General features: G+C 45.2%; 1 protein-coding gene across 3 annotated transcripts in view; it reads right to left on the bottom strand.

Moving 5' to 3' along the window:
* GABRA3 (gamma-aminobutyric acid type A receptor subunit alpha3) overlaps nt 1-23,163 on the bottom strand; it is a 164,787-nt gene that overhangs the window by 14,705 nt on the left and 126,919 nt on the right. For all 3 annotated transcript variants that reach the window (XM_043974309.1, XM_043974310.1, XM_043974308.1), the window contains exons 6-9: nt 19,968-20,050; nt 12,226-12,369; nt 9,088-9,240; nt 2,614-2,825 (exon numbers count right to left, since the gene is read on the bottom strand). In XM_043974309.1, coding sequence (XP_043830244.1) covers nt 2,614-2,825; nt 9,088-9,240; nt 12,226-12,369; nt 19,968-20,050 — 592 coding nt within the window. The remainder of the gene's footprint in view (nt 1-2,613; nt 2,826-9,087; nt 9,241-12,225; nt 12,370-19,967; nt 20,051-23,163) is intronic.

A 23,163-nucleotide genomic window follows, 5' to 3' on the forward strand; every position in this document is an offset into this window, starting at 1 on the left:
CTCTATGCCTGGGTTGCCTCATCTGTCAAAAACAAGAGGCTTGAACTTGATATTTAAGGTCTCTTCCTGTTTTAAAACTTTGATCTTAAGATCACGTTAGAGCAAGAGGAATAACTCACGTTAGAGCAGCAGGGTAGACACCAAGATCTTAAAATGAAGGGTAGTTAAATAGTGAACCAAATGACCTCTTGAACTCATGAAACCTGTAGCCTGAAAGAGTTTTAAGAATAGACAAATTGTCATTTGAGCCTCTTTGGGCACAGTCCTGCCAGAAGCCTCTGAAGTGTCCTTCCATCTTTTAAAAGCCTCTTCTTCCTCCATTGATGGATTGTTAGAAGAAGGGCTAAGGAATAGTAAGGCATCCTTCCCTTCCCCTCATATAGCACCAGTTTGCCACAGAGAAACCTCCATTCAGCACCCAAGATATACTGGTCACAGGCAGCCCTTGAAGTGTGGCAGAAGGGCACAAAGCTAATCTGGTTCCTCTCCTCTCTCACTGGGAGAGCTTGTCAACCAGTGGAGGATTGGGTGGGTGCAGGAATGGGAGAGAAGCCATGCTGATGCAAGGGTAGAAAGGGTGTGGTGAGTAGTAGAAAAGGGATTTTGGAGGTCATAAGGCCCTAGCCTCCTCCTCCCACCCCAATTCAAGAATGCCCACAACAACATCACTTCGAGGTAGTGATTCAGCCTCTACTTGAACACCTCCAGTGATATTGAGCTCATTACTGCCCAAGGGAACCCAGTCCCATTTCTGAACAGAGCCACATGTTAAATTCTTTACATTGAATTGAAATCTGCTTCCTATTTGGGCCTAGTTCAGACTTCGTGAGCTATACTCAACACATATATTTCCTTTTTTCCCATGGCAAATCTTTAGATATTTGAAAGCAGCTGTTGGGGCAGCTAGGTGGTGCTGCAGTGGATAAAGCACTGGCCTTGGATTCAGGAGGATCTGAGTTCAAATCCAGACTCAGACACTCGACACTTACTAGCTGTGTGACCCTGAGAAAGTCACTTAACCCTCATTGCCCCGCAAAAAAAAAAAAACAGTTATCATGGCCCCTCATTATCCCCTTCCCCAAGTCTTTTCTTCTCCTGGTTAACCTTCCTTAGTTCCTTCAGCACTTCTTCATCTGGCATGGCAGCCCAGCCCTGAACACACTTATCAGTGCTTCTCTGCACATGTGGTAACCAGAAGTAAGCCCAATCCTTCAGATAATATTGGACAAGTGCAGAGTACTGGAGGACTATTATCTTCCCTGTCTGTTAATGCAGCCTGAGATTGCATTAACTTTTGGGGCTGCCACGTCATGCTATTGATTCCTACTGAGCTTGCAGTCCACTAAAAATCCCAGGGTTCTTTGTCTTTTCCAAGTGAAGTGGTGCTGAGCCACACGTCCTCCATCCTGTATTGGTGCAATGTATTTGTGGACACAAATGTAAGACTTCATCTTCATTAAAGTGGGTTTTTTTTTTTGGTTTGTCTATCACTCTAGTCTGCTGATAAATATTGGAATCTTGATTGTTATCCCTCCCAGCTTCATGTCATGTCTTCTTATGACTCTGGTTTCCATGCCCTCCATGTCTTTGTCCAAGTTATTCATGAAACTGTTGAAGCAGATAGGACCAAGGACAGAGCCACACTGTACAATTAGAGACTTCTTTCCAGGGTGGTAGCAATCCATTGATCACCACTCATAGCTAGTTGTTGCTCCTCAGCTAGCACCTAACCCATCTAACTCCACTATAATCTAGCTCCAGCTTCTCCATTTGTTCACAGGGATATGAGGGACTGCCTTGTGGAAATCAAGATACACCATGTTTATGACATCACTATAGATTTACCTGTCTAGTAATTGTGTTAAGGAAATGTGGCTGTTAGTATGACTTGGTCTTAGTGAATCTATATTGGCCACTAGCATCTCTGCTTTCCTAAGGGCCCACAATCCATTTGGTTAACAACCTATAATTAGAATTTGTCAGGGACTGGAGAAAAAGGTTAATTTAGTGAATTCTAAAATTCATGTTTTTCCCCTTTTTGGACATGGATTGGGAAATTTGCCTGTTTCTAATCTTCTGGCCTCTGACCCATTCTCCGGGATTTATCAAAGATGACTGACACTGGTCATGAAATGATGAGACCTGCAAATTGCTTGAGTTCCCTGAGATGCAATGTACCTGGGATAGAACCAAAACTAGCTACTCCCTTGCTACCTCCTTGCCTCTCTTGGGATTCTATCCCCACTTAACCAAACTTATTCTACCCATTCTGAACTGAAAGTCATTCTGCTAAACAGAGAAAATGGAAGCAACATCCTACCTTCTCTCTGTCATCCATTCATCCTTTGTGTATTTCCCAAAACATGACTGGCATATGCTGGGGATTCACACTCCTGCTCACCAGTGCGGTGGTTTCTCCCTTTGTCCCATCCCTCCCTCCCTCCTAGCTGCCAAGAAACACACCAGTCAAGACCTGGATTGATGACCCCAGTGAATAGAACACAGCCTCATCCAATGCCAGCAGGCTGCATGCTGCCCACTCCTGGTCCCAATGCAGCTCACTCATGGGTTGCTTCTCAGCCCCTCCCCTCCCCTCTTCCCATAGCCACTCACCTTCTGTTCCTGAGACTCTATCACCTTCTTGCCATCCCAAGCCCAGCTCCGTTTGGTGAAGTAGTTGACAGTGGCAAATTCAATCAGCGCAGAAAACACAAAGGCATAACAGACGGCTATGAACCAGTCCATGGCCGTCGCGTACGCCACCTTAGGTAAAGAGTTTCTGGCGCTGATGCTCAGGGTGGTCATGGTGAGGACGGTGGTGACCCCTGGGGGAGGAGAAGGGAAGAATCCACTACCATCAGAGGATGCTAAATTGGATAGATGGGTTCACCAGTTCTCCCTGGGGAGAGAGGGGCCAGTACCCATTTAAAAGAAAGTCATCTAAGCCACAGAGCATCTCAAAAGTCCTATCATCTAACCTTCTACCCAGGCTAGGATGCCCTCTCCAAACAAATGGCCATCCAGCCATTGCTCAAACACTGAGTGCCAGGAAGTTGGTCATTTCCTGAGAGAGCATGGATTATTTCTGGGCAGTTTTCAATGTTAGAAAGTTCTTCCTGTCATCAGGTAAGTCTGCCTCCCTGTGGTCACAGTTCTCCCCGTGAGGCCCCAGAGAAAAGTGATAGGAGAAGAAATTCTGAGCTCAAAGGTATCTTAGAGGGCTAAGCTAACTCTTTCATTTTATAAAGGAAACTAATTCCTCTGTGTGGGGGGGGGGGGTATGTGGGTGTGGGGGGGGTGTGTAGGGGAGGTTTATGGTTTGCAGTAGGTCCCATAGGTATAGTGCCCAAATTGGGACTAGAAGCCATTTCTCCCCAGTCCCAGTCTTCTGCCTTTTCCATTCCCACACCCTACCACTCTGCTCCCTGCTGCATGGGACAGGTAACTGGCATATTTGTGCCCCTCCCCCTGCTAAGAAGTCTTCTCTTTTCTAAGAAGGCTCAGCATCCCCAGAGCTCCGTGATCTGCTCTTCATATGGCAGAGTGTCCTGGTCCCCCTCCCCTGGACACGTGTCAGCTTCAGGAACTCACCATCCTGCCGCACATGTGGTATGACCAAAGCAGAAAGTCACGGAGCTGTCACCTCCCACATGCTGGGGTGCTCCTTCCATCTTACCTTGGCCCAGACCTGCAGGACCTTGGTTGGCAGCCATGGGACACTGTTGGCTCATGTTGACCTTGTGATATTTTTCATATGAATTGCTGTCATATAATCTATCCCTGTCCCTCAACTCCTGTACTTATGCAACTAGTTTGGTTTTTTTTTTAACCCAAGTGAAATTTCATCTTGTTAGTTTGAGCCAAGCACGCTATCACATTGGGTCTCTGGTGGATGGCAAGTCCCATATGGGTCATTGGCATGGAGCCAGTGTTAGCCAAGGCAGGAGGCCAGGATCAAGGGAGAGCAGAGGACAGCAGAGACCATCTCCAGAGGCACCGACTTTGACTCTCAGTGCCATGTTTTAGGAAAGCCATTGATAAGCCAGAGAGCATGCAGAAGAGAGAAGTAAGGCTAGAAACAAGGGCCAGAGATGGTGTCATGCAAGGAGCAGTTGAAGGAATCGGGGAAATTGACTCTGGAGAAGGAAATCCTCAAGAGGTCCACACAAGCCATCTTCAGAGATTTTCAATATGAAAGAGGAATTAGATTTGTTTCACTTAGACCCAAATGGCAGGACCAGGAATAGTGGATGACCTTGGACAAGTCACTTCATCTTTCTGGGCCTCAGTCTTTTTGGCTGTAAAATGAGGTTGGGCTAGAGGACCTGCCTGACTTTATACTGGGGACCCTAACATAGAGCCAAATATATCAACAACGTATGGACAAGCTCTCTAAGAGTTAGAGTTAGCCAAAAGTGGAAGGGGTTTTCCACCAAGGGAAGTGCTGAAGCAGGGGCTGAATGGCCACGTAGAAGGGTGACGTCTATTCACATGCAGGTTGAATTAAACAAAAATCCCTTCCAGTGCTGAGATTCTGGGCATATGGACACGGAGACTGATATATGTGGGCATCTATAGATCTTGGAGGCAACTGTGGTGCAGTAGAAAAGAACTGGCAAGGGAATCGCGAGGCTCGGGTTCAAGTCTTGACTGTCATTCGCTAGCAAAGGTCTCCTGGCCTCCAATCTGGTGCTCTTTCCAAAGCCCACTACTAGCCTGAGTTTCCTTATCTGTGAAGTAGGCCTGAATTTCCAAATGGGTAATCGGGATTCAGTGAGAGAATAAAGAAGCTGCTTTGGAAACTGCCACCACTTGCCATGCAGAAGGGAGGGTTGTTCTCAAAGTAGAGAAATGTGAGTGGGAAGCTGGGAGGGTCAGGGAGTTCAGTAATTAGGATAGCACTGAGAATTGTAATGCAGGGCAAACGTTTAGGGATGGAGATGGGGAAGGCATGCTTGGTGGACCAGGAGATGGGGCACTCTGGGGACAGAGGGAAGGACCAAGAACTAGAACTAAAAGAATCTCGCAGGCCCCAACCTTCCCAGCCAGGAGCTGGTTCTCAGGGGCATTGGAACACCAGCCAGATTAGGGATGGGGGGGTTGCATAGAACAGGCTCTTCTATTTCCACTGAGGGTTAACAATCCAAGCACTGCCTGTGTACAGCTCCAAATTGAGTAGGACGTCATCAAGGGAGCTGATTAGCAGAGACAAATTTTGAGCCATGACAGGAATCAGCCCAATAAATTAATAATATTGCTAGCGACTAATTAACGCACTAACTGAATTTGTAGCTTGGCAAGCTAAGATAATGGGCCCAATTGTTCAGCAACCTGCTGCCCACCATAGGCAGACATGGTGTTCTATTTGGAAGGGTGCATTTTGGGGGGGCCTGTCAGGGAAAGGTCCTGAGTAACCTTCTCTGCTAGGGGCAGGGGATTGGGGGAGAGCTGCCATCTTCAACAAGCCCTCCTGGTTAGCAATCACCTGGAAAAACAGTAAAGGGTTCTTCCAAAGCACTAGGCTGGGGGCAGCAAAGGACACAGGAGCCTCCCTTGGGGGTGCTCTGCTTCTCCCCTTTGAAACCCAAGAGATGACATCAGAGCAGCAAAACTCCTAGCCTCTAGAGACACATAGCTATCCACTCTTCAAAAAGGAATGAGATGGGTCTGTGAGGGAGAACATCTTAGCCACAAGGCTCTGCCAAGATTACCTGGCCCAACCCCTTCATTTTAGAGATGGGGAAAACTAAAAGACCAAGAGGGGAAAATGATATTTCCAAAGTCAATAGAAGGTGTTAGTGGGAGAGCCAGAACTGAAGCAAGGTCTGCTGATCCTGTACTTGGGACATTTTCTGGCATTTTGCCTCCCATTGCCAAGGCTGGGCCAGGTTTTGTATGTCTGTTCACCCTTATTCAAGAGCAATCTCCCAGATAGTCCAAGGATACCTCTTCTTTGCATCCCTGGCAGGCCTGAGCAGAGGACTGGATGCCGTTCACTGAGAGCTCCCTCTTCTGCCTTCACTCTGATGTCTCCCTTTACCATGTCCTCCACCCCATCTCACCTGGAGAGGTGGTGCTTCTCCTTGCCAAGGCAAACCTCTCTATATGCAAGCAATCCCATTCTAGTCATTCTTCTCCAGGAGATCGACACCTTTATCATTCCCATTCTTTCACCTCTCCCTATTTACTGGCTGCTTCCCTGATCAGACTTACTCAGGTCTCCTCATTCTCAAAAAAAACCATCACTTCCATCCTCACTATTTATCATCCTTCTCCCTTTCTGGACAACTCTCTGAGAAAGACATCTACAATCTGTCCAGATTTCCTTTCCTCTCTCCTTTACCCTGTGCAATATGGCTTCCAACCTCATCATTTAGCTGAAACAGCTCTCTCCAAAGTTAAGGGTAACTTCTTAATTGTCCAATTGAGTGATTTTTTCTCAGTCTTCATCCCTCTTGCCCTCTCTGCAGCCTTTGACACTGTCAATAACCATCTTCTCCTTGATTCTCTCTTCTTAGGTTTTCACGATGCCAATCACTCCTCATTCTCCCCCTACCTATCTGACTGCTCTGTCTCGGGCCCTTTAGCTGGATCTTCATCCAGGTCATGCCCATATTTGTCCAGGTATACCTCAAGACTTCTTCCTCCATACAATTTCACTTCCATACAATCTCATCAGCTCCCGTGGATTCAATTGTCATCTCCATGCAAATGATTCTCAGATCAATTTATCCAGCCCAATCCTCTCTCCTGAACTTCAGCCCCTCACGTCCAACTGCCTATTAGACATCTCAAACTGGATGTCCCATATCCATCTGAAGCTGACTATTCCCCAAACTGAATTCATTCCATTTTCCTAAAGCCCCCCTCCCTTTCCAAATTCCCCAGTTACCCAGGCTCCCAAGCAAGGTAGCATTGTGGACTCCTCTGTCTCTCTCACACCCCATAGCCAATCTGGGAAAGTCTTGTAGACTCTACCTTCACAAAACTTCCCTCCTCTGACACTTCCACCACCCTGGTGCAGGCCCTCCTCACCTGGATTATTGCAATAGCCTGCTGGTTGGTCTTCCTGCCTCAAGTCTCTCCCAATTCCAGTCTGTTCTCCACTAACCAGTCAAATTTATCTTAAAGTGCAGATCTGACCATGTCACACACCCCCATTCAATAAACTCTGGTGACTTCCTATGTAACCTTCAGGTTCAAGTAGAAAATCCTCTATTTCATTTTTTTGGTGAGGCAGTTGGGGTTAAGTGACTTGCCCAGGGTCACACAGCTAGTAAGTGTCAAGGGTCTGCGGCTAGATTTGAATTCAGGATCTCCTGAATCCAGGGCTCATGCTCTATCCACTGCCCCTCCTCTATTTCATTTTTAAAGCCCTTCCTACCTTTCCAGTCTTCTTTACCTTACTTCCCTCCCCAGAACCTGCAATCCATTGACACTGGCCTCCTTCCTGTCCCCTCTTCTTCTTCTTCTTCTTCTTCTTCTTTTTTTTTTTTTAGCGAGGCAATTGGGGTTAAGTGACTTGCCCAGGGTCACACAACTAGTAAGTGTTAAGTGTCTGAGGCCAGATTTGAACTCAGGTACTCCTGAATCCAGGGCCGGTGCTCTATCCACTGCGCCATCTAGCTGCCCCCCTGTCCCCTCTTATGTGACACTCCACCATCTCCTGATTCCATGCATTTTCACTGTCCCCATGCCTGAAAGTGTGTCTGTCTTTTGCTGGTTGGCTGGTGCACACATGCGCGATCTCTCTCTCTCTCTCCTCTCCTCTCCTCTCCTCTCCTCTCCTCTCCTCTCCTCTCCTCTCCTCTCCTCTCCTGGCTTCCCTGATTTCATCCCACTAGAAAAACTAAGAATTTAACTGTTTCTCCTTTTTATTAAAAAGTCTTTTAATGGTTAGCTATTTAAGAGTTTTACTTAATCGTGGAATGGACTAGCTTTATGAGAAAACTAAAGTTTTCTTGCTGGTGTTTTTGTCTAAAACACAAAATCAAAGACACAGTAAGTGATTTTGTAGTAAGCCACGAACTACAGTTAGTGACTCAGAAGAAGGTCTTACCCCTCCTTTGACACGTCTGAGCCAACAGTCATTCAAGAGATGAAACCTGGGAATTTCATTTTATGAATAGGGAACTCAGACTTGCTCACTCGTGTTCACTCTTGCTCTGTCTCTCTCTCTCTCTCTCTCTGTCTGTCTCTCTCTCTCTGTCTCTCTCTGTCTCTGTCTCTCTGTCTCTGTCTCCTCAATTCTGTCTTCTGACTTGCCTTATTTCCTTCAGGTGCCAGCTAGAATTCCATATTCTCCAAAAAGCCTTTGCCAACCTGCCCTTTAGTGCTAGTGCCTTCCCTCTGAGCTTCTCTTCGATCTATCCTGCCTGTATCTTATTTTTACATAGTTGCTTGGCTATTGTCTCCCCTGGCCGTTAGGCATGAGTTCCCTGGGAGCAGGCACTGTATTTTGTCTTCCTCTGTATCCCCAGTGCTTATCACAGTGTCTGACACACAGTAGGAACTTAATAAATGCTTGTTTACTTGTACTGACCCAAGAAACACTTATTAATTGGCAACAGGGTTAAGCGATTGGTTCCTTGGTAGCATGTGGAGGCCACACAAATGCAAACACTGAATTAGGAATCAGGAGACCTCTGTTCAAGCCCTAGGTCTTTCATGGACTAGGCATGTGACCTAGAGCAAGTCACTTCTTTTCTTTAGGCCTTAGTTCCCACATCTATAAAAAGAAGGAAGTGAACTACCCCCCCAAGTCTAAAACCCCTGCCCCTATGACCTTTGTGCTTATTTGGTGGGACTGTCCAACCACCCTCCTTGGAAGGGACACCCAAAATGCTCCCTCTCTGAAATGGGTCATCCATCAGACTGGATTGGAAGGAATAGAATCCTGAATGGGCTCTATTGCAGCCTAAATAATTGGGGAGCCTGAGGCTGCATATACAGAAAGAGCAGTCTCAGAGTTGAAGACCCCCCCAGTGCATGGGTTATGCTCTTTACTATAACTGCTTTGCCTAGGGGCCATGCCTGAGAGCACAGTGCCCTCCACAGGGAATACTTCCACTCTTGTTCAACACTCACCAAAGACTGTACGGGCAGGAACAGACTCCCGGTTAAGCCAGAAAGAAACCTGGGACAGGATGACAGTCATGATGCAAGGTAGATAGGTCTGTATCACAAAGTAACCAATCTTGCGTTTAAGGTGGAAGTATGTTGTCATGACGACATATTCTCCTGGAGATAACAGATTAGGGCAGAAAACGGCAACACTGTCAGTATCACCATGGAGGCCAGAACTAGCTAGCATAGCTAGGTGAGTTCCCCAGGCCTCGTCAGCAGGTATGAAATTTCTGACCTCTCCCTCATACACATATATACACATTGTTAATCATTATTGGATTTCTTTTTGCTCCAATGAACAGTGACTATTTGCCAAGTAATCCTTTGAATTGATGGAGAGGGGCCATAGAACTCATAGGGGATTGGGCTGAGGTGACAAGAAACAATATCTGGGAAAGAACATAAGACTTGGCAACTTATAAGAATAGAGGATAAGGGAGAGGAGGCAGAGTTCTGAATAGCTCCAGGGTTGTGAACCAGACTGACTGGAATGAAAATCGTGCTGTCAACAGAAATGGTGAAGTTTAGAAAAGGGATGGATTTGAGAGGAAATAGAATTATGGAAGGTGTCAAGATCCCTGGTGTCTGTTTTCTGGCTGACTTTGAAGAAGTTGCTCTGCCTCTCTTGTTTCCTTATCTGTAAAATGAGTGTAATTATACTTGCCCTAACCACCTCGGGTTGGCATTGTGAGAGAGAAATGAAGTTACTAAAGCAAAAGCTCTTTGCGGAGTAAAATTCACTCTAAAAATAAGGGGACAGGGAAGGAGACAATGATTAAATCGCCAAGGACCAAGACAATGTGACCCAGTGAACATCTGACTCTCATGGAGATTAGCCTCCCATAGTTATACCCTGTAACAAATGACTTAGAAAAGTGATCAGTTTCTGGCCTGGGTTATTTTTGTGTGGATAGTTTTTAGGGCCATTCGTTTGGTTACATAAGCATATCCATATATAAGTCCAAACCAAAGTCATCTTATTTCCCTCCCAATCCCATTCTTCTAAATTTTCACATTTCTCTTGAGCTGTAACTATCATCCTTTCAATCACCCAAGTTTGCAACCTTACCTCTTCCTTCTCTTTTACCTCCCCTCCATCAAATCAATTGCCAAGTCCCCAACTTGACCTCCCTAACACCTCCACCATCTACCCCCTTCTCTCTACTCTCGCAACTATTGTTCTAGTTCAGGTCATTAGCCTCCCTGCCACTAGGCTGGTGTGTTCTCGTTTGTTCTCGCTCTCCCTCCCTCTCTCCCTCTCTCCCTTCCGATCTCTCCACCCCCTCCCTCCTCCCCCTCTCCAATCCACACAGAGCTGCCAATGTAATCTCCCTAAAGCACTAATCATGTTACTCCTCACTCAAAAACCTGTAATGGCTCCCTATTGACTCTTAGATAGAATCCAAACTCCTCAGCCTGGCATTGAATCTATTTCCTATCTACCTTTCTAGACTAGTTATATATCGCTTCCCTTCAAATTCTCTGTTCCAGTCAAACTAATTGGCTACCTGTTCCCCCCATCCCTGTACATGACATTATATATCTCTTACCTTCACATCTTTGCACAGGTGAATTTCCATGTCTGGAACGCACTCCCTCCTTATCTCAGCCTCCCTGAATCCCTAACTTCCTTCAAAGAACATATCAGATTTCATATCTTCCATGCGATAGAGAGATATCCATCCATCCATGAGGGCTTTTCTGATTTCCAGCTCCCCCACCCAATTACTAATGTCCTCTCCCTCTTCAAATGACTTGTTTAATGTGCATATGTGCTGTATTGACTTATTTGTGTACATGTTGTTGATTTCCCTTCACACCCTCCAGTAGCATGTAAACTCCTTGGGGGCAGAGACTAACTTCTTGTGGTCTTTGTATCTATACTGCATGCCCCAGTTCCTGGCACATGGGAAAGGCTTAAGGAATGCTTCTTGAATTGAATTCCCTTCACTACTCATGCATATAATAAAATAAAAGTTTTCCTTTCTTTCTTGCTAGTTCTTCTCTGGAGAAATAGACCTGGATCAGACATTCTGACATTGAATTCTCAGACTCCCCCATGTGCCCTTGGGGGCTAGTTAAGGAAAAGATACAGGTTGTTAAAGGCAGGGTCTATTATCATCAAGCACACTGGAGGGAAAACACTCCACAGTGAGGGGCAAGCTCCCTGGTGTCTGTCCAGGGGTAAAATATTTGTGAAATGTAATGAGGAAGAGAGAAGGGAAGAGAAATGAATATAGAAGAGCTATGGAGGAAGGGAGGGGAGGGAGGTAGAGGAACAAAGGACCTTTGGAGCTACCTATAACATGGGCAACTAGGAAAAAAATGAAGCACTGTAGTTGGAGAAAAATAATCAATATTCATTAAATTAGAAAATATTTGCTTAGAGACACTTTTTTGGTAACTGGCATAATTAACTGAAGTAGATTTAGCAAGAAGACCTCAGGCAAGCAAATCCTTTAACCTCTCAGTGTCCTAAGGTCAGGATGACACCTGCTGCTGTGGGAGCTCATGGGTGGAGAAAGGCTTCAGTAAAGAATACTCCCAACCCAACCCAACCCAACAAGAATGGAGGCTAATGAATGGGCCACCTACAAGAGCAGGCAGTTACACTGTAAACTGGTAAAGTGGCATGTTGCGTTCTCAAATGCTATACACTTTCATGCCCTCCCCAGTAAGAATATGAGAGCCTGAAGCTCACCACAGCTCCCTACTATAGTTATTAGACTTGGTGCCATTTTAAAAACTGCTATTTTTATTTCTCAGTATCTTAGCCAGAGAAGGGAGGCACTTTAGCCAAGGTGGGGAGCAAATGGGCATTGCTGGACAGGCTGGAATGTAAAGAGGCATTTAGGTGAGCCCCTCTATGGATAACAAAGCAAACCAACCAGATGGAGTAACCCAGTCATGCCCTTTCCTCAAGTCTGCTTGCTGACACAGCATAACAACTGATGGATAAGCACCCCCAGCCTTGACAAAGTTATGCAAATAGCTTCTTCATCCTTTAGAACTACCACCCAGTTTCTTTCCTCCCACCACAGTTCACTGCAGCCTCTGCTGTCATCTCAAAATCTGGCCAGAACCACCACACCCTGGTACCTGTACTAGATCTGATGATCTCGGTTCCGACAACATGGCCCAACAGGTCATACTGGTTCAGGCGAGAGCCATCCTGTGCCACTTCCACAGATTTGTTTTTTCCAAGAGTCCAGGAATAGATCACTTCAGCCTTTGTGTAGGCATCTGGAGGAGGGAGGAGAAGGGGAGGAAGGAAAAGATGAAGCAGCTGAGGAAAAGCAAAAGAGTCACCCTTTAACCATAAGAGATAGGAGGCTAAGGCATAATTACCATTTAATCTCCTACCCAAGGAAGTTCTGGACATTTCTTCAGTCTCCAACTGTCAGTGTTCACATCTGGCCAGCCACCAGATGGTTAAGCTTCTCCTTTTCTTGGGTACCAGAGGAGGAAGGAAGTATGGGCCCCTTCTCCCAGAAAAGCCCAGCTTTCTGCTCAAAGATAATTTACTGGTCAATGCCTCTAAGCTGAGCACTACGAGTTTGCTGCCCTGTTTCAAATCCCCTGCTGCACCCTTCAAGGAGAGAATGTGGCAAAGCTAGCTGAAGAGAGCGAGTGGGCCCTGTTGCCTAGCCAGGTAACCTCTTTCCAGATTCTCTGCACATCCCAGTCCTATATGAGCTACCCATGTAGGTGGGTCTATAGCATTTAGTAATAGTCCTACAGGGGGCTTGCTCGAAGAATCCCAGAAATGTTAGAGCTGGAAGGGACCTCAGAGACCACCTAGTCCAACTGTGCCTAAACAATATCCCCAACAAAGTCACTCAGTGTCTCCTTGATGCCCTCCAGAGGGAGGGAAGCTACCACCTGCCAAGGCAACCCATTCCACTCAAGGATTACTGTCCTTGTCAGGAAGTTTTTCTTTACACCAATCCCAATTTGGCCTCTGCGACTTCCATCCTTTTGCTGTTGGTTTTGCCCTCTGAGGCTGGACAGAACGAGGAGAATCCCTCTCCCGCAGGAAAGCCCTTGAAAGCTTTGAGGCTGTCATGTCCTCCCCAGGGCTTCCCTTCTCCGTGCTAAACATCCCGGTACCACAAATCACTTTTCACATACCCTGATCTCCACACCTTCCACCATCCTGCTCAGCCTCCTCTGACCTCTTGCCAGCCTACCCATGTGCTTTCTAAAATGTAGTACTTAGAATTGAAAACAATACCCTCTAGATGTGGTCTGACAGGGGCAGATAATGGAAGGAATATTTCCTCCCTTGCCCTAGACACTATGACTATCTTATTGCAGACATAGCCTACTTGTGATGCTGACCCAGATTGAACCTGCAATGCAACAAAAGCCCCATATTTTTTTCACATGAACTGTTGTCTAGTTACTCCTTCCCTATTTTGAATTTATGCTATTGATTTTTTAACCCAAGTTCACATTTAACCCTATTGAATTTCATCTTGCTAAATTCAGCCTCAATGTTCTAGACCTGCTTGAGTCTTTCAGCATGTTAGCTACTCCTCACAGCTTTGTGTCTCCTGAAAATTGGATGGGCATGCCTTTATCCAAGTGACTGGTAAAAATCTTCAACAACATAGAACCAAACACAGATGCCTAGGGCTCTCTAATAGATACTTCCTTTCAAAGTGGCCATTTGACCAGTCCCAAATTCATCTAATTTTTCTATTTCTATTGCATATCTCTCCATATTTCCATACAAACAGCATTAGAGTATATTTTCAATTATTTCTTAAAATCCAAGTAAACTATAACTAGAGTACCCCTGACTGGCCCATAGTAAGTGCTATATAAATAGTAATTATTATTATTAATTAGCAAAGGTTTTCAGAATGCCATTGCTAAGGTCGAGGGAGTTCTACAACAACATCCAGGAACATCTAGGGATGGAATGTCATTAACAAGGGCTAGTAGGAATGTATTTGGTGAGTGTTTTGTAAATCTAATCAAAAGGGCTAAAATGGATATGGGATGGAGAAAGCTACCTATATTTATCTATCAACTAGACTCCACAGAGAATAGCTATAATGATGGAAGAGGAATGGAGTTTCCCAGAAATCCACAGGAGATAAAACCCCTGAAAAGAGTACATCCCATAGCTCAAATGTCTATGCAGAAATGCCCATAATTCAGGCAACAGGCAAGATGAACTAGAGGTCCTAACTCAAGGAGAAGCTTGTTGCTAGAGTAGAAATGATTGGAAGATGAACATAAAGTGGCCATTCTATCTCAGACTTGGTGATTAGAGGGGAAAGCCATGTCTGAAATTCATCCTAGATTTGGGGAGACTAGATTTCAAAAGTTTCAGAGGAAGAATTGGTAGATTCTTTGGAATTGAAATTCTATGGGTGAAGGCAATTCGGGGAGGGGGACAGAAAACTCTCAAGAATGGCATTCTAAAGAGAAAAGGGGAAATAATTTTGATGAGGAAACAAAACAGCAATAATCTTTTTTCAAAAATTATTTTTAGTTCCAAATATTTCTCTCTCTCCCATGACCATTGAGAAGGCTAGAAATGCAATACCCATTATACATAGGAAGTAAAACAGGAATTCTCTGAAGATACTGATGTAGATACACAGGACATTGACCAATTAACTTAATTTTAAGATAATCTATACAATGTACAGAAGCAAGAGCAGTTAACAGAAAATGCATATAAGAGCATGGTACAACTCTGTAGCAACAGAGTCGGGAGTGCTCAAGATCAGAAGGAGCTGAGGCTCAAAAGCAAAGCTAAGAAAAACAAAAAGGAATTTTAAAAAAACATATTGGGGGGCAGCTAGGTGGCACAGTGGATAGAGCACCGGCCCTGGAGTCAGGAGTACCTGGGTTCAAATCTAGCCTCAGACACTTAACACTTACTAGCTGTGTGACCCTGGGCAAGTCACTTAACCCCAATTGCCTCACTAAAAAAAAGAAAAAGAAAAAAAAACATATTGGAGGAAATCCAGAGAAGGGCTAGGACAGTTGTTTTGGGTATATGAGATGATGCTAACTGACAGCAGAGATAGTAGGAAGGGTGTGCTGGTAAATGTTTAACAACTGGCTCTCTGGGAAAATGTATACTTGGCATACTTTTGTGTTTAATCTGCATTATTAACATTTTCTGCATCACTTTCTGAAGTCTAGACAAACAAGAAAACAATAAATAAAGCTCTTCTTTGTTGCATTTGCCCATTTCCTAAGCATAGATGCTCATGTCGAACATGTAACAGTTGGATCTAATGACTCAGTACAAGTTGGCTCCAGCACACACCCCTGGTTAGAACACAGAAATATTCAATTCATATTTTCCTTCTGTTTTCCCTACCAAGAATAAGGACCACTACACTTGTAAAGACATAAAAAATGACGAATGGATAATCGGTACCCAAGATAAATAAGAAAAGTGTTAAGAGAGTACCTAGTTGCCACAGTGATGGATTTAAGTCCACTGAGGCAGATAAATAAACTACATATTCAGCTACTAAAAGAATAAGCAGCTATCACTGATGAACCACTGGCAGTGATGGTGAAAAGCTGGCAGAAAGTAAAAGAGGTAACAGAACTTGTTGAGGGCAGTTGTTAGGCCATTTTAAAAAGGAAGATAATAGCAACCATAGGCCAGTTAACTTAACTTGGATTCTTGACCAAATCATAGTCTGTTATTATCTCCATCTAGAAAAGGAAGCAGCAATCATGGAGGGCCAGTACAATTTCATCCAGAACAAGCCATACCATACCACTTTTAGTCCCTTCTTTGACATGATCAGTACACTGGCAGATGGGGAGAACACTATAGGTACAGTTCTGCTATGTTTTTGCCAAGCATTTAATTAAGGGATCAGACTACTTTGTGGGAAATTGAGAGCTTTGGCCTAAATTATATGGAGAGAGCGAGAGAGAGAGCGAGAGAGAGAGAGAGAGAGAGAGAGAGAGAGAGAGAGAGAGAGAGAGAGAGAGAGAGAGAGAGAGAGAGAGAGAGAGAGCGCACGCATGGACATTCAACCAACTATGATCTAAGATGTTGGGCAGCATTCTTAGAAGCACAGCCTTCAGAAATAAGTAAATGGCATTCCATTGTACTCTGCCCCAAGTCAGTGGCAAATAAAGAATTGTGTTCATTGCTGGACCACATTTACAATTGCCACTGATGAACTGGAGGGTGTCTAGAGAAGGGCTACAAGGATAGTGGAAGACTTCAAGTTTATATCATATGAATATCAGGCGAAGGAACTAGGGATGCTTAACCTGGAAGAGAAGACTCAGTGGAGGAGGGGGGTGGGGCAGGGCCATGGTTAGCTCTGCTCAAGTATTCGAAAGATTATCATGTGGAAAAGGGTTCAGTCTCATTCTGCTTGGCCTCAGAAGGAAAAGCTAAGGAAATGGTGGGACGGGGGGGGGGGGGATGCAAAGAGGTGCATGTAGGGTGAATGTCAAGAAAAACTCGCTAATAATTGGTGACTATCCATGGAATGGACAACCAAGAGAGGTGGTGAATTTCTGCTCACTGGAGGTCTTCAAGCCAAGGCTGGATGACGGTTTGGCAGGCACAAGGTAGCCCTTAGCCTCTGAGGGCCTTTCTAACTCTAAAATTATGTGACCCAGGAAAGTGGACCTGAGGACACTGGGACCTTGGAGCAAAGCCCAGATCTAGAGATCGCCTTTTTATCCCAGCTTTCTCCTCCCCAGCTCCTGCCCTGGCCCTTCAGACACAGCTTACTGCTTTTATCGCCATCCAATAGACTGGTACATGGGAACAGCATGCTAATCTCTCTGCGCCTCAGTTACCCTATATGAAAAATGGGAGTGTGACACTAGTTGACCTCTAGGTCTCTAACTCGCTAGTTTTATGGTTCCACCTCCTGACATGTAGCCTGCGGAAAGGCATGGCAAAGGCGTTGGTGGTGCCACATGTCATTCGTTCCTATGTCCAATCAAGGCTGGAAATGTTGGAGTCTAGATTTGAATCTCATGCAATCAAGGCTTCTCCAGAGACACTCTGGCATTCTCAATCTCCTTTTTCCTTGTCATTGAGTTGGGTCTCAATAGTTGACCACAGCTCATGTCAAGAAGTGCTCATGAATGGTTCCCCTTGGCTTGTGAAGGGGAGCAATAAGTCCTGGTGAAGTTCAGGCCAAGGCCCAGGAGCTGAACTCCCTTCTCTACCCTTCCCGGCCTCTCACTGCTGAGCTCTTCAGGAGCAGAACACAAAGGCAAACCAAGCCTTGGCTTTTCCAGCTGGAGTCAGCTAACCATGACCCTATCCCTCCAGGGGAATCTATCAGCTCCAGGTCCCAGGCCCTGGCAGCCCTGTCAATGACCTTTCAAGGGAGGCTACAGAAAGCCATCTGGCACATGGTAGCAGAGGCACAGAGTGGGAGGGCACCTTTAGGGTGTAGTCAGTGTTACCACTCCTCCCTGTTTTTACATGGAGCCCATGATGCAGTTGCCTCTGTGGCTAGTCAAACCCATCCTTCTTTTCAGTGATCCTAGGAGATCATATTAAAACCCCACCAACCCTCCCAACTGGAGGAAATTTCCATATCGCACAGAATTCCTGTTCACATCTTCATTCTCCCAACCAAACTGGCCTATTTGTTGCTCGCCACAGATGACATTACATTTCCTGCCTCTGGGCCTTTGCACAGACTATATCCCTTATGCCAGGAAATCCATCCTCCTCACTTCCATCTCAGAGCCCCTCTAGCTCCCTTCAAGGCTCAGTTCAAGTGCCAGCCTTTCATGCTTGCCTGCTATTATTAGTCCCCCCATCAATTATTTTTATATACTGTCTCACTTTTTTTGTGCACAAGTTGTCTCCTGACCCCCAGTAAAACAGATACTCCTTGAGGAAAAGAGCTCTTTGGTTTTTGTTTCTCTGTCCCCTGCACCAACATAGTACAGGACACTTTGAAGGCACTTGCCACTGATAAATGCTTGTCAAATTGAACTGATGGCCCCTGCTTCACGACACTATCTTGGAACTCATTGTAAATGACCCTGGCCCAGGAGCATGGTGACCCAAGATAGCTCCAAGCACCCAATTGTTTTGCTTTGTTGAGGCTCAGCATGACCAGGATAAAAGAGCAGAGGGCTTGTATTCATGACCTTGTTTGCATCTGGGCTCCATCCCTTCCAACCCCATGACTTTTAACCTAAATCCTTTAACCTTATGGTGCTTCACTTGCCTCATCTTTGAAATGGGGACAAAAAATGTTCCCTGCCCTATCTCCCTCATAAAGTCATTGTAGGGGTGGGGGGAAACAAATGAGATTGTGTCTGTGAAGCTGTCTGGTTACTGAATTGTTCAGAGGTTCAGCACTCTAGAGCTCTTAGGGATCTCAGCCTCTGTCTGGTCCGGCCCTCTGATTTGATAAATGAGGAGAGTCCTGGCCCAGAGAGGTTGAGTCACTTGACAAGGTTTTCTGGAGAGTAAATAGCAGAGCTGAGATTGAACCCCCATGCTCTGAGGCCAGATCCAGTGCTCTTTCACAAAACAAATATGAGCAATCGATGACTGGTGCCCTGAGTAGTGGGGCTTGGTGCCCTCTGCAGGAATTCTTCAGTATTGTTAATGTAGTCCAATGGAAACTCTTAAAAAAGGGAGCTCCCAAGTTCTCACTCTTTAGCATTCTCAAGGCCATGGTATTTCAAGCAATGGAGGAAACTTTTCTCCATTTACAGGGTTTCCATACCCCTAGTCTCAAAGCTGCTTTGCTCTCCCTCCAGCTGGGGTCCTGATTTTTTTCTGACCTGCAGGGGCTCACAGAGTAAGAATTTGGGAGCTTCAGGCTACTTGCACTGTCCCTCCATCTCAAAAGAGAAACATTTCAATAGAGGAGGGGCTGCCCAACAGTAGCCTGAAGTAAACAAGGACCCACCCCTCCCCAACCCCCCCACCCCCAGAATCTCACCAGGGATTAACAAGCTCTTCTTTGGGGACACAAATCCTTCCTGGGAGCATTGAGCCTCTTGGCCATCCACACTTAAAACTAATTCAATTTAATGGACCCTGAGCTGAAATCAGCCTCAGGTATTGGGAGTTTTCTGGACCATGTCACCTCTTGCCTCCTAATTGGTCTTCCTGCTTCCAGTTTCTATCCTTTCCAAACTGATCTCCACACAATTGATATTCCTGAAACATAGATCTGGTCACATCACCCCGCTCTGGAAGCTATACAAACCTCTTGGGCTGGCATTTTAAAAAACCTCCATAAAGGCAGCTAGGTGTCATAGTGGATAGAGCATGGGTCCTGGAGACAGGAAGACCTGAGTTCAAATCTAGTTTTAGACACTTGGCTAGCTGTGTGACCCTGGGCAAGTCACTTAACCCTCATTGCCCCACAAAAAACCAACAAACTAACAAACAAAAAAAGAAGAAGTAAAGGTTGACTTTGCCCTTTGGACCCAAGCCATTGACTGGGTGCTGGTCCTTGTGTTCAGGCCCACTCCCTTTCCAAGCAAATCCCCACTCCTTTTCTATGGACTCATCCCCCACCCAGCCCTTGGATTCCACTCCCCTGGTCTTACCCCATCTGGAATAAATAGAAATGGAGAGATTCTGGTTTTCTGCAAATATTTTGCATATTAGGAGACCAGGGAGATATTGAGCTTGAATCTGATTCTTTAGCTCCTGACCAGTCACTACCATACCATGCCCCCCTTTCCCATGCTGCTCAGATCACTGTAACAGTTACCTATGGGTACATGTTAAACAATGAGCAAAAGTGCTTGAGATAAAGCGTGGGTCCCCAGCCTTTAGGGTTGTTGGCTCCCACTGAGAAGGTCACAGGGCCAAAGAACAATGAGAGCAGACTTACAGCTTCCAAACTTCAGTGGGCAGGCATGCACATCCATGGGGAAGTCTTCCAAGTGCATGGGACATTCAGCATGAATGGTCAACCTGGAAGACATAAAGCAAGCTTCAGTACCCAGGATTAAGGCATCTGCAAAGGAGGACCTTTAGAAGCATGGTTGTTAGATATTCAAACTAGCTCCCCACCTCCATCTCTGGAGAGCTCCCAATAGGGGGTGCTCACTGTTGATGATGCACCTTATGGAAGGCCAGTAGACTGGGGGAGTCCTCCAAGGGCCCTTGCAGTCTTCTGCTTGCCCCTCACCTTGCCATCTTGAAAAGAGGAGGGAAATGTGCACAAGGGCCACAGCCATGCAAATGACTAAACCACTAAAAAGAAGGCCGACTATGTGTAAGTGGGAGAACATCCAAGACCTTCCTCCTCTCCTCTAGACATCGAAGGCAGAATACTACATCCATTGCCAGACATGGTTACTGGATTGTTTGAAGGGTGAATTGCATGTCAAGTAGAGAGGGTAAGCTAGAAATGACTAAGAAATTTTGTTGATACCTTTTGTTTTTACTTCAAAGAAAGCCAAAACATAAAGCTCTTCTTGGGTTCCCTCCCTTAGCAACTAGGAGCAAACTTCCTGGCTGGCCAGTGACTCACCACCTTCCTGCTTGGTTTAATTCTTTCTGAAATGGGGCTAATAACACTGATCCTTCTCAGCGGGCTGTCTTTCCAGTTAACTAATTAATGATTGGGGTAGGGAAAGGGAGAGGGATTTGAAGGGATGAATATCTTTACTCTGATAATGAAAGATCCCTTAAGATGCTTCTGATGGGGATGTGCTACTGCCCACAGCAACTGGCTGCTCTGTGGGGGGGGGGGTGGAGGGTGGAGGAGAGGGAGAAGAGACACTGTTCTTGGAGAATATAGATGAATTGTGTCTGTGTGTTGGGAAAAGAAGGGGGTTGGCAAGAAAATGTGATGCTATGTGGTAACTGGGAATGGAGGGGATCGCAGGCTCCAGGAACCAGTGCTAGAGAGAGCCCTGAACCTGGAACCTTAGGACAGAAGCTTGACTGAGTTTGGCCATTTTGTATGACCTTGGGCAAATGACTTCCAACCTCTGGGCATTAGGGCTCCTCTTCTGCCAAAAGGGGCCGAGGATTGCTAATGTCCTTACTGTGATGCTGCTGCTGCTGCTGCTGCTGCTGTCAGTGCCCATCCAAGATGAACTCCCAGATTCATGAGATCACATAGATCTGGAGCTAGAAAACATCTTTGAGGTCCCACATGAGAACACTAAGGCCCAAGAGGTTGTGACTTGACCAAGGTCATACAGGCAGGAAAAGAAAGGCTGATTCCTTGACCCCAGAGTCAGCACCCCTTCCATTGTACCACACTGTTCCTGGAGCAGGAATGTACCTAAGGTTGTGACTGTGACTGTGACTGCAACTGCTCCCAAACTGAGCTGAAATCCAGGGCCCTCCCATTTCCTATCTGTGTAATATTGCATTCACCCTCTCCGCGCCTCACTTTCCTTATCTGTAAAATGAGGGATTTGGACTAAGTGGCCTCTAAGGTCTCTCTAAGTCTATGATCCTCTGATCCCACAATGCATGGTTTCATTACAATGAGTCAAAGCTCATGGGTGCTTCAATAAGATGGTTCACATGGTATTTGGCATATATCAGAATAAATGATTGTGGAAAATAAGGTTGCCTTGAGATAGTGGGACGTTGGGGGCTAGACAAAGTCCCACTATCTCGAGGCAACCTGATTTTCTGTGGTCTTGCCCTCTCCACAAGCTTCTTCCTTGTTAAAGTCCCAGGCCTCCATCAAGCATAGGGAGGTAAGGAAGGATTCCTTCGGAATGGAACAGTAGATCTTTCCCCCATTAAAGTTCCTTGCTTAAAGAGCTTGCTTTGTTTTAAAAAAAGAACTCCACACACACACACACACACACACACACACACACACACGTGGGGTGATGGGAACCAATTTCTGAAACGTTTAAGTTCTTCAGGAGAAATGCCACTAGACGTCAGGGTTTAATCAGAGAGATGTAAATTGTCCTAAAAGACCTATAGCATTTCAATCATAAATGTAGCATAGAGACTTTAAAAATCTATAATGAAAAAATGGAATCATGACTAGCCGTTTCTGTGCCTGAGGCAAGTGATTCCAAATACATTGAGGCCTGGAAAGCAGTTTGGCAGAAGTGAGGCTTAGGGCAGCACCTTGTCTCATACATCCACACCAAGTACAAAGAAAATTCAGATCTGAATGATAAAGGGCATACAATAAGAAAATCACAGGAGAATGAGGTCAGATACCTTTCAGACTCATGGTGGAGGTTATCCCAAAAAAGGGAAAAGAGATCGTTCCCATCACATGACACTGAAAAGCTTTTGTACTAAGAGCATCAATGCAACTACTAATGCAATGTAGTAATAAAACAGTGCAACGTACTAATAAACTAACTATGAATAACAACTAATGATGCAACGTACTGATAACATCAATAAGAGGGAAACTATTAAATGGGGAAAAATCTGAGTTAGTCAATAAACTTTTAGTAAGCACACATGCCAGGCACTGTGCTAATTCCTGGGGATGATGTTGTAGAGTTGTTTCAGTCATGGCCAACTCTTTGTGACCCCATTTGGGATGTTTTTGGCAAAGGTACTGACATAGTTTGCCATTTCCATCTCCAACTCATTTTATGGATGAAGAAACTAGGCAAACAGGGTTAAATTACTAGCTAGTAAGTGTCTGAGGCCCGAGGCTAGATTTTATCTTGGGTTTCTAGGTCTGGTGCTCTATCCATGGTGCCACCTAGCTACCCCTAATTTCTAGGGGTACAAGGAAATATTTCTGATCAGAGTATGATTGAAAGATATATAGGGAATCAACACAAAAATTATAAGAGTAAATTGTCCAACAGGTAAGTGATTCAAAAATATGAAAAACATCTCTCAAAAAAGGAATTGTAAATGATTAACCATCAAAAGGAAGCCTGCCCAAATCTCTAATAAGAAGAGAAACTGAAAGCCAGGATGTCAAAGGTACATAGATGATTTGTATATGCAGCCAGATATTCAGTGCAACTCTCTTTGTGGCAACAAAGGACAGAAAACAAAGTTTATGTCTGTTGCTTGTGGAATGGAAGGAAGGAAACAAGTATTTGTCAAGTGTCTTCTATACACCATTC

Source organism: Dromiciops gliroides, chromosome X (genome assembly GCF_019393635.1).
Source record: "Dromiciops gliroides isolate mDroGli1 chromosome X, mDroGli1.pri, whole genome shotgun sequence".
NCBI classification, from domain to species: domain Eukaryota; kingdom Metazoa; phylum Chordata; class Mammalia; order Microbiotheria; family Microbiotheriidae; genus Dromiciops; species Dromiciops gliroides.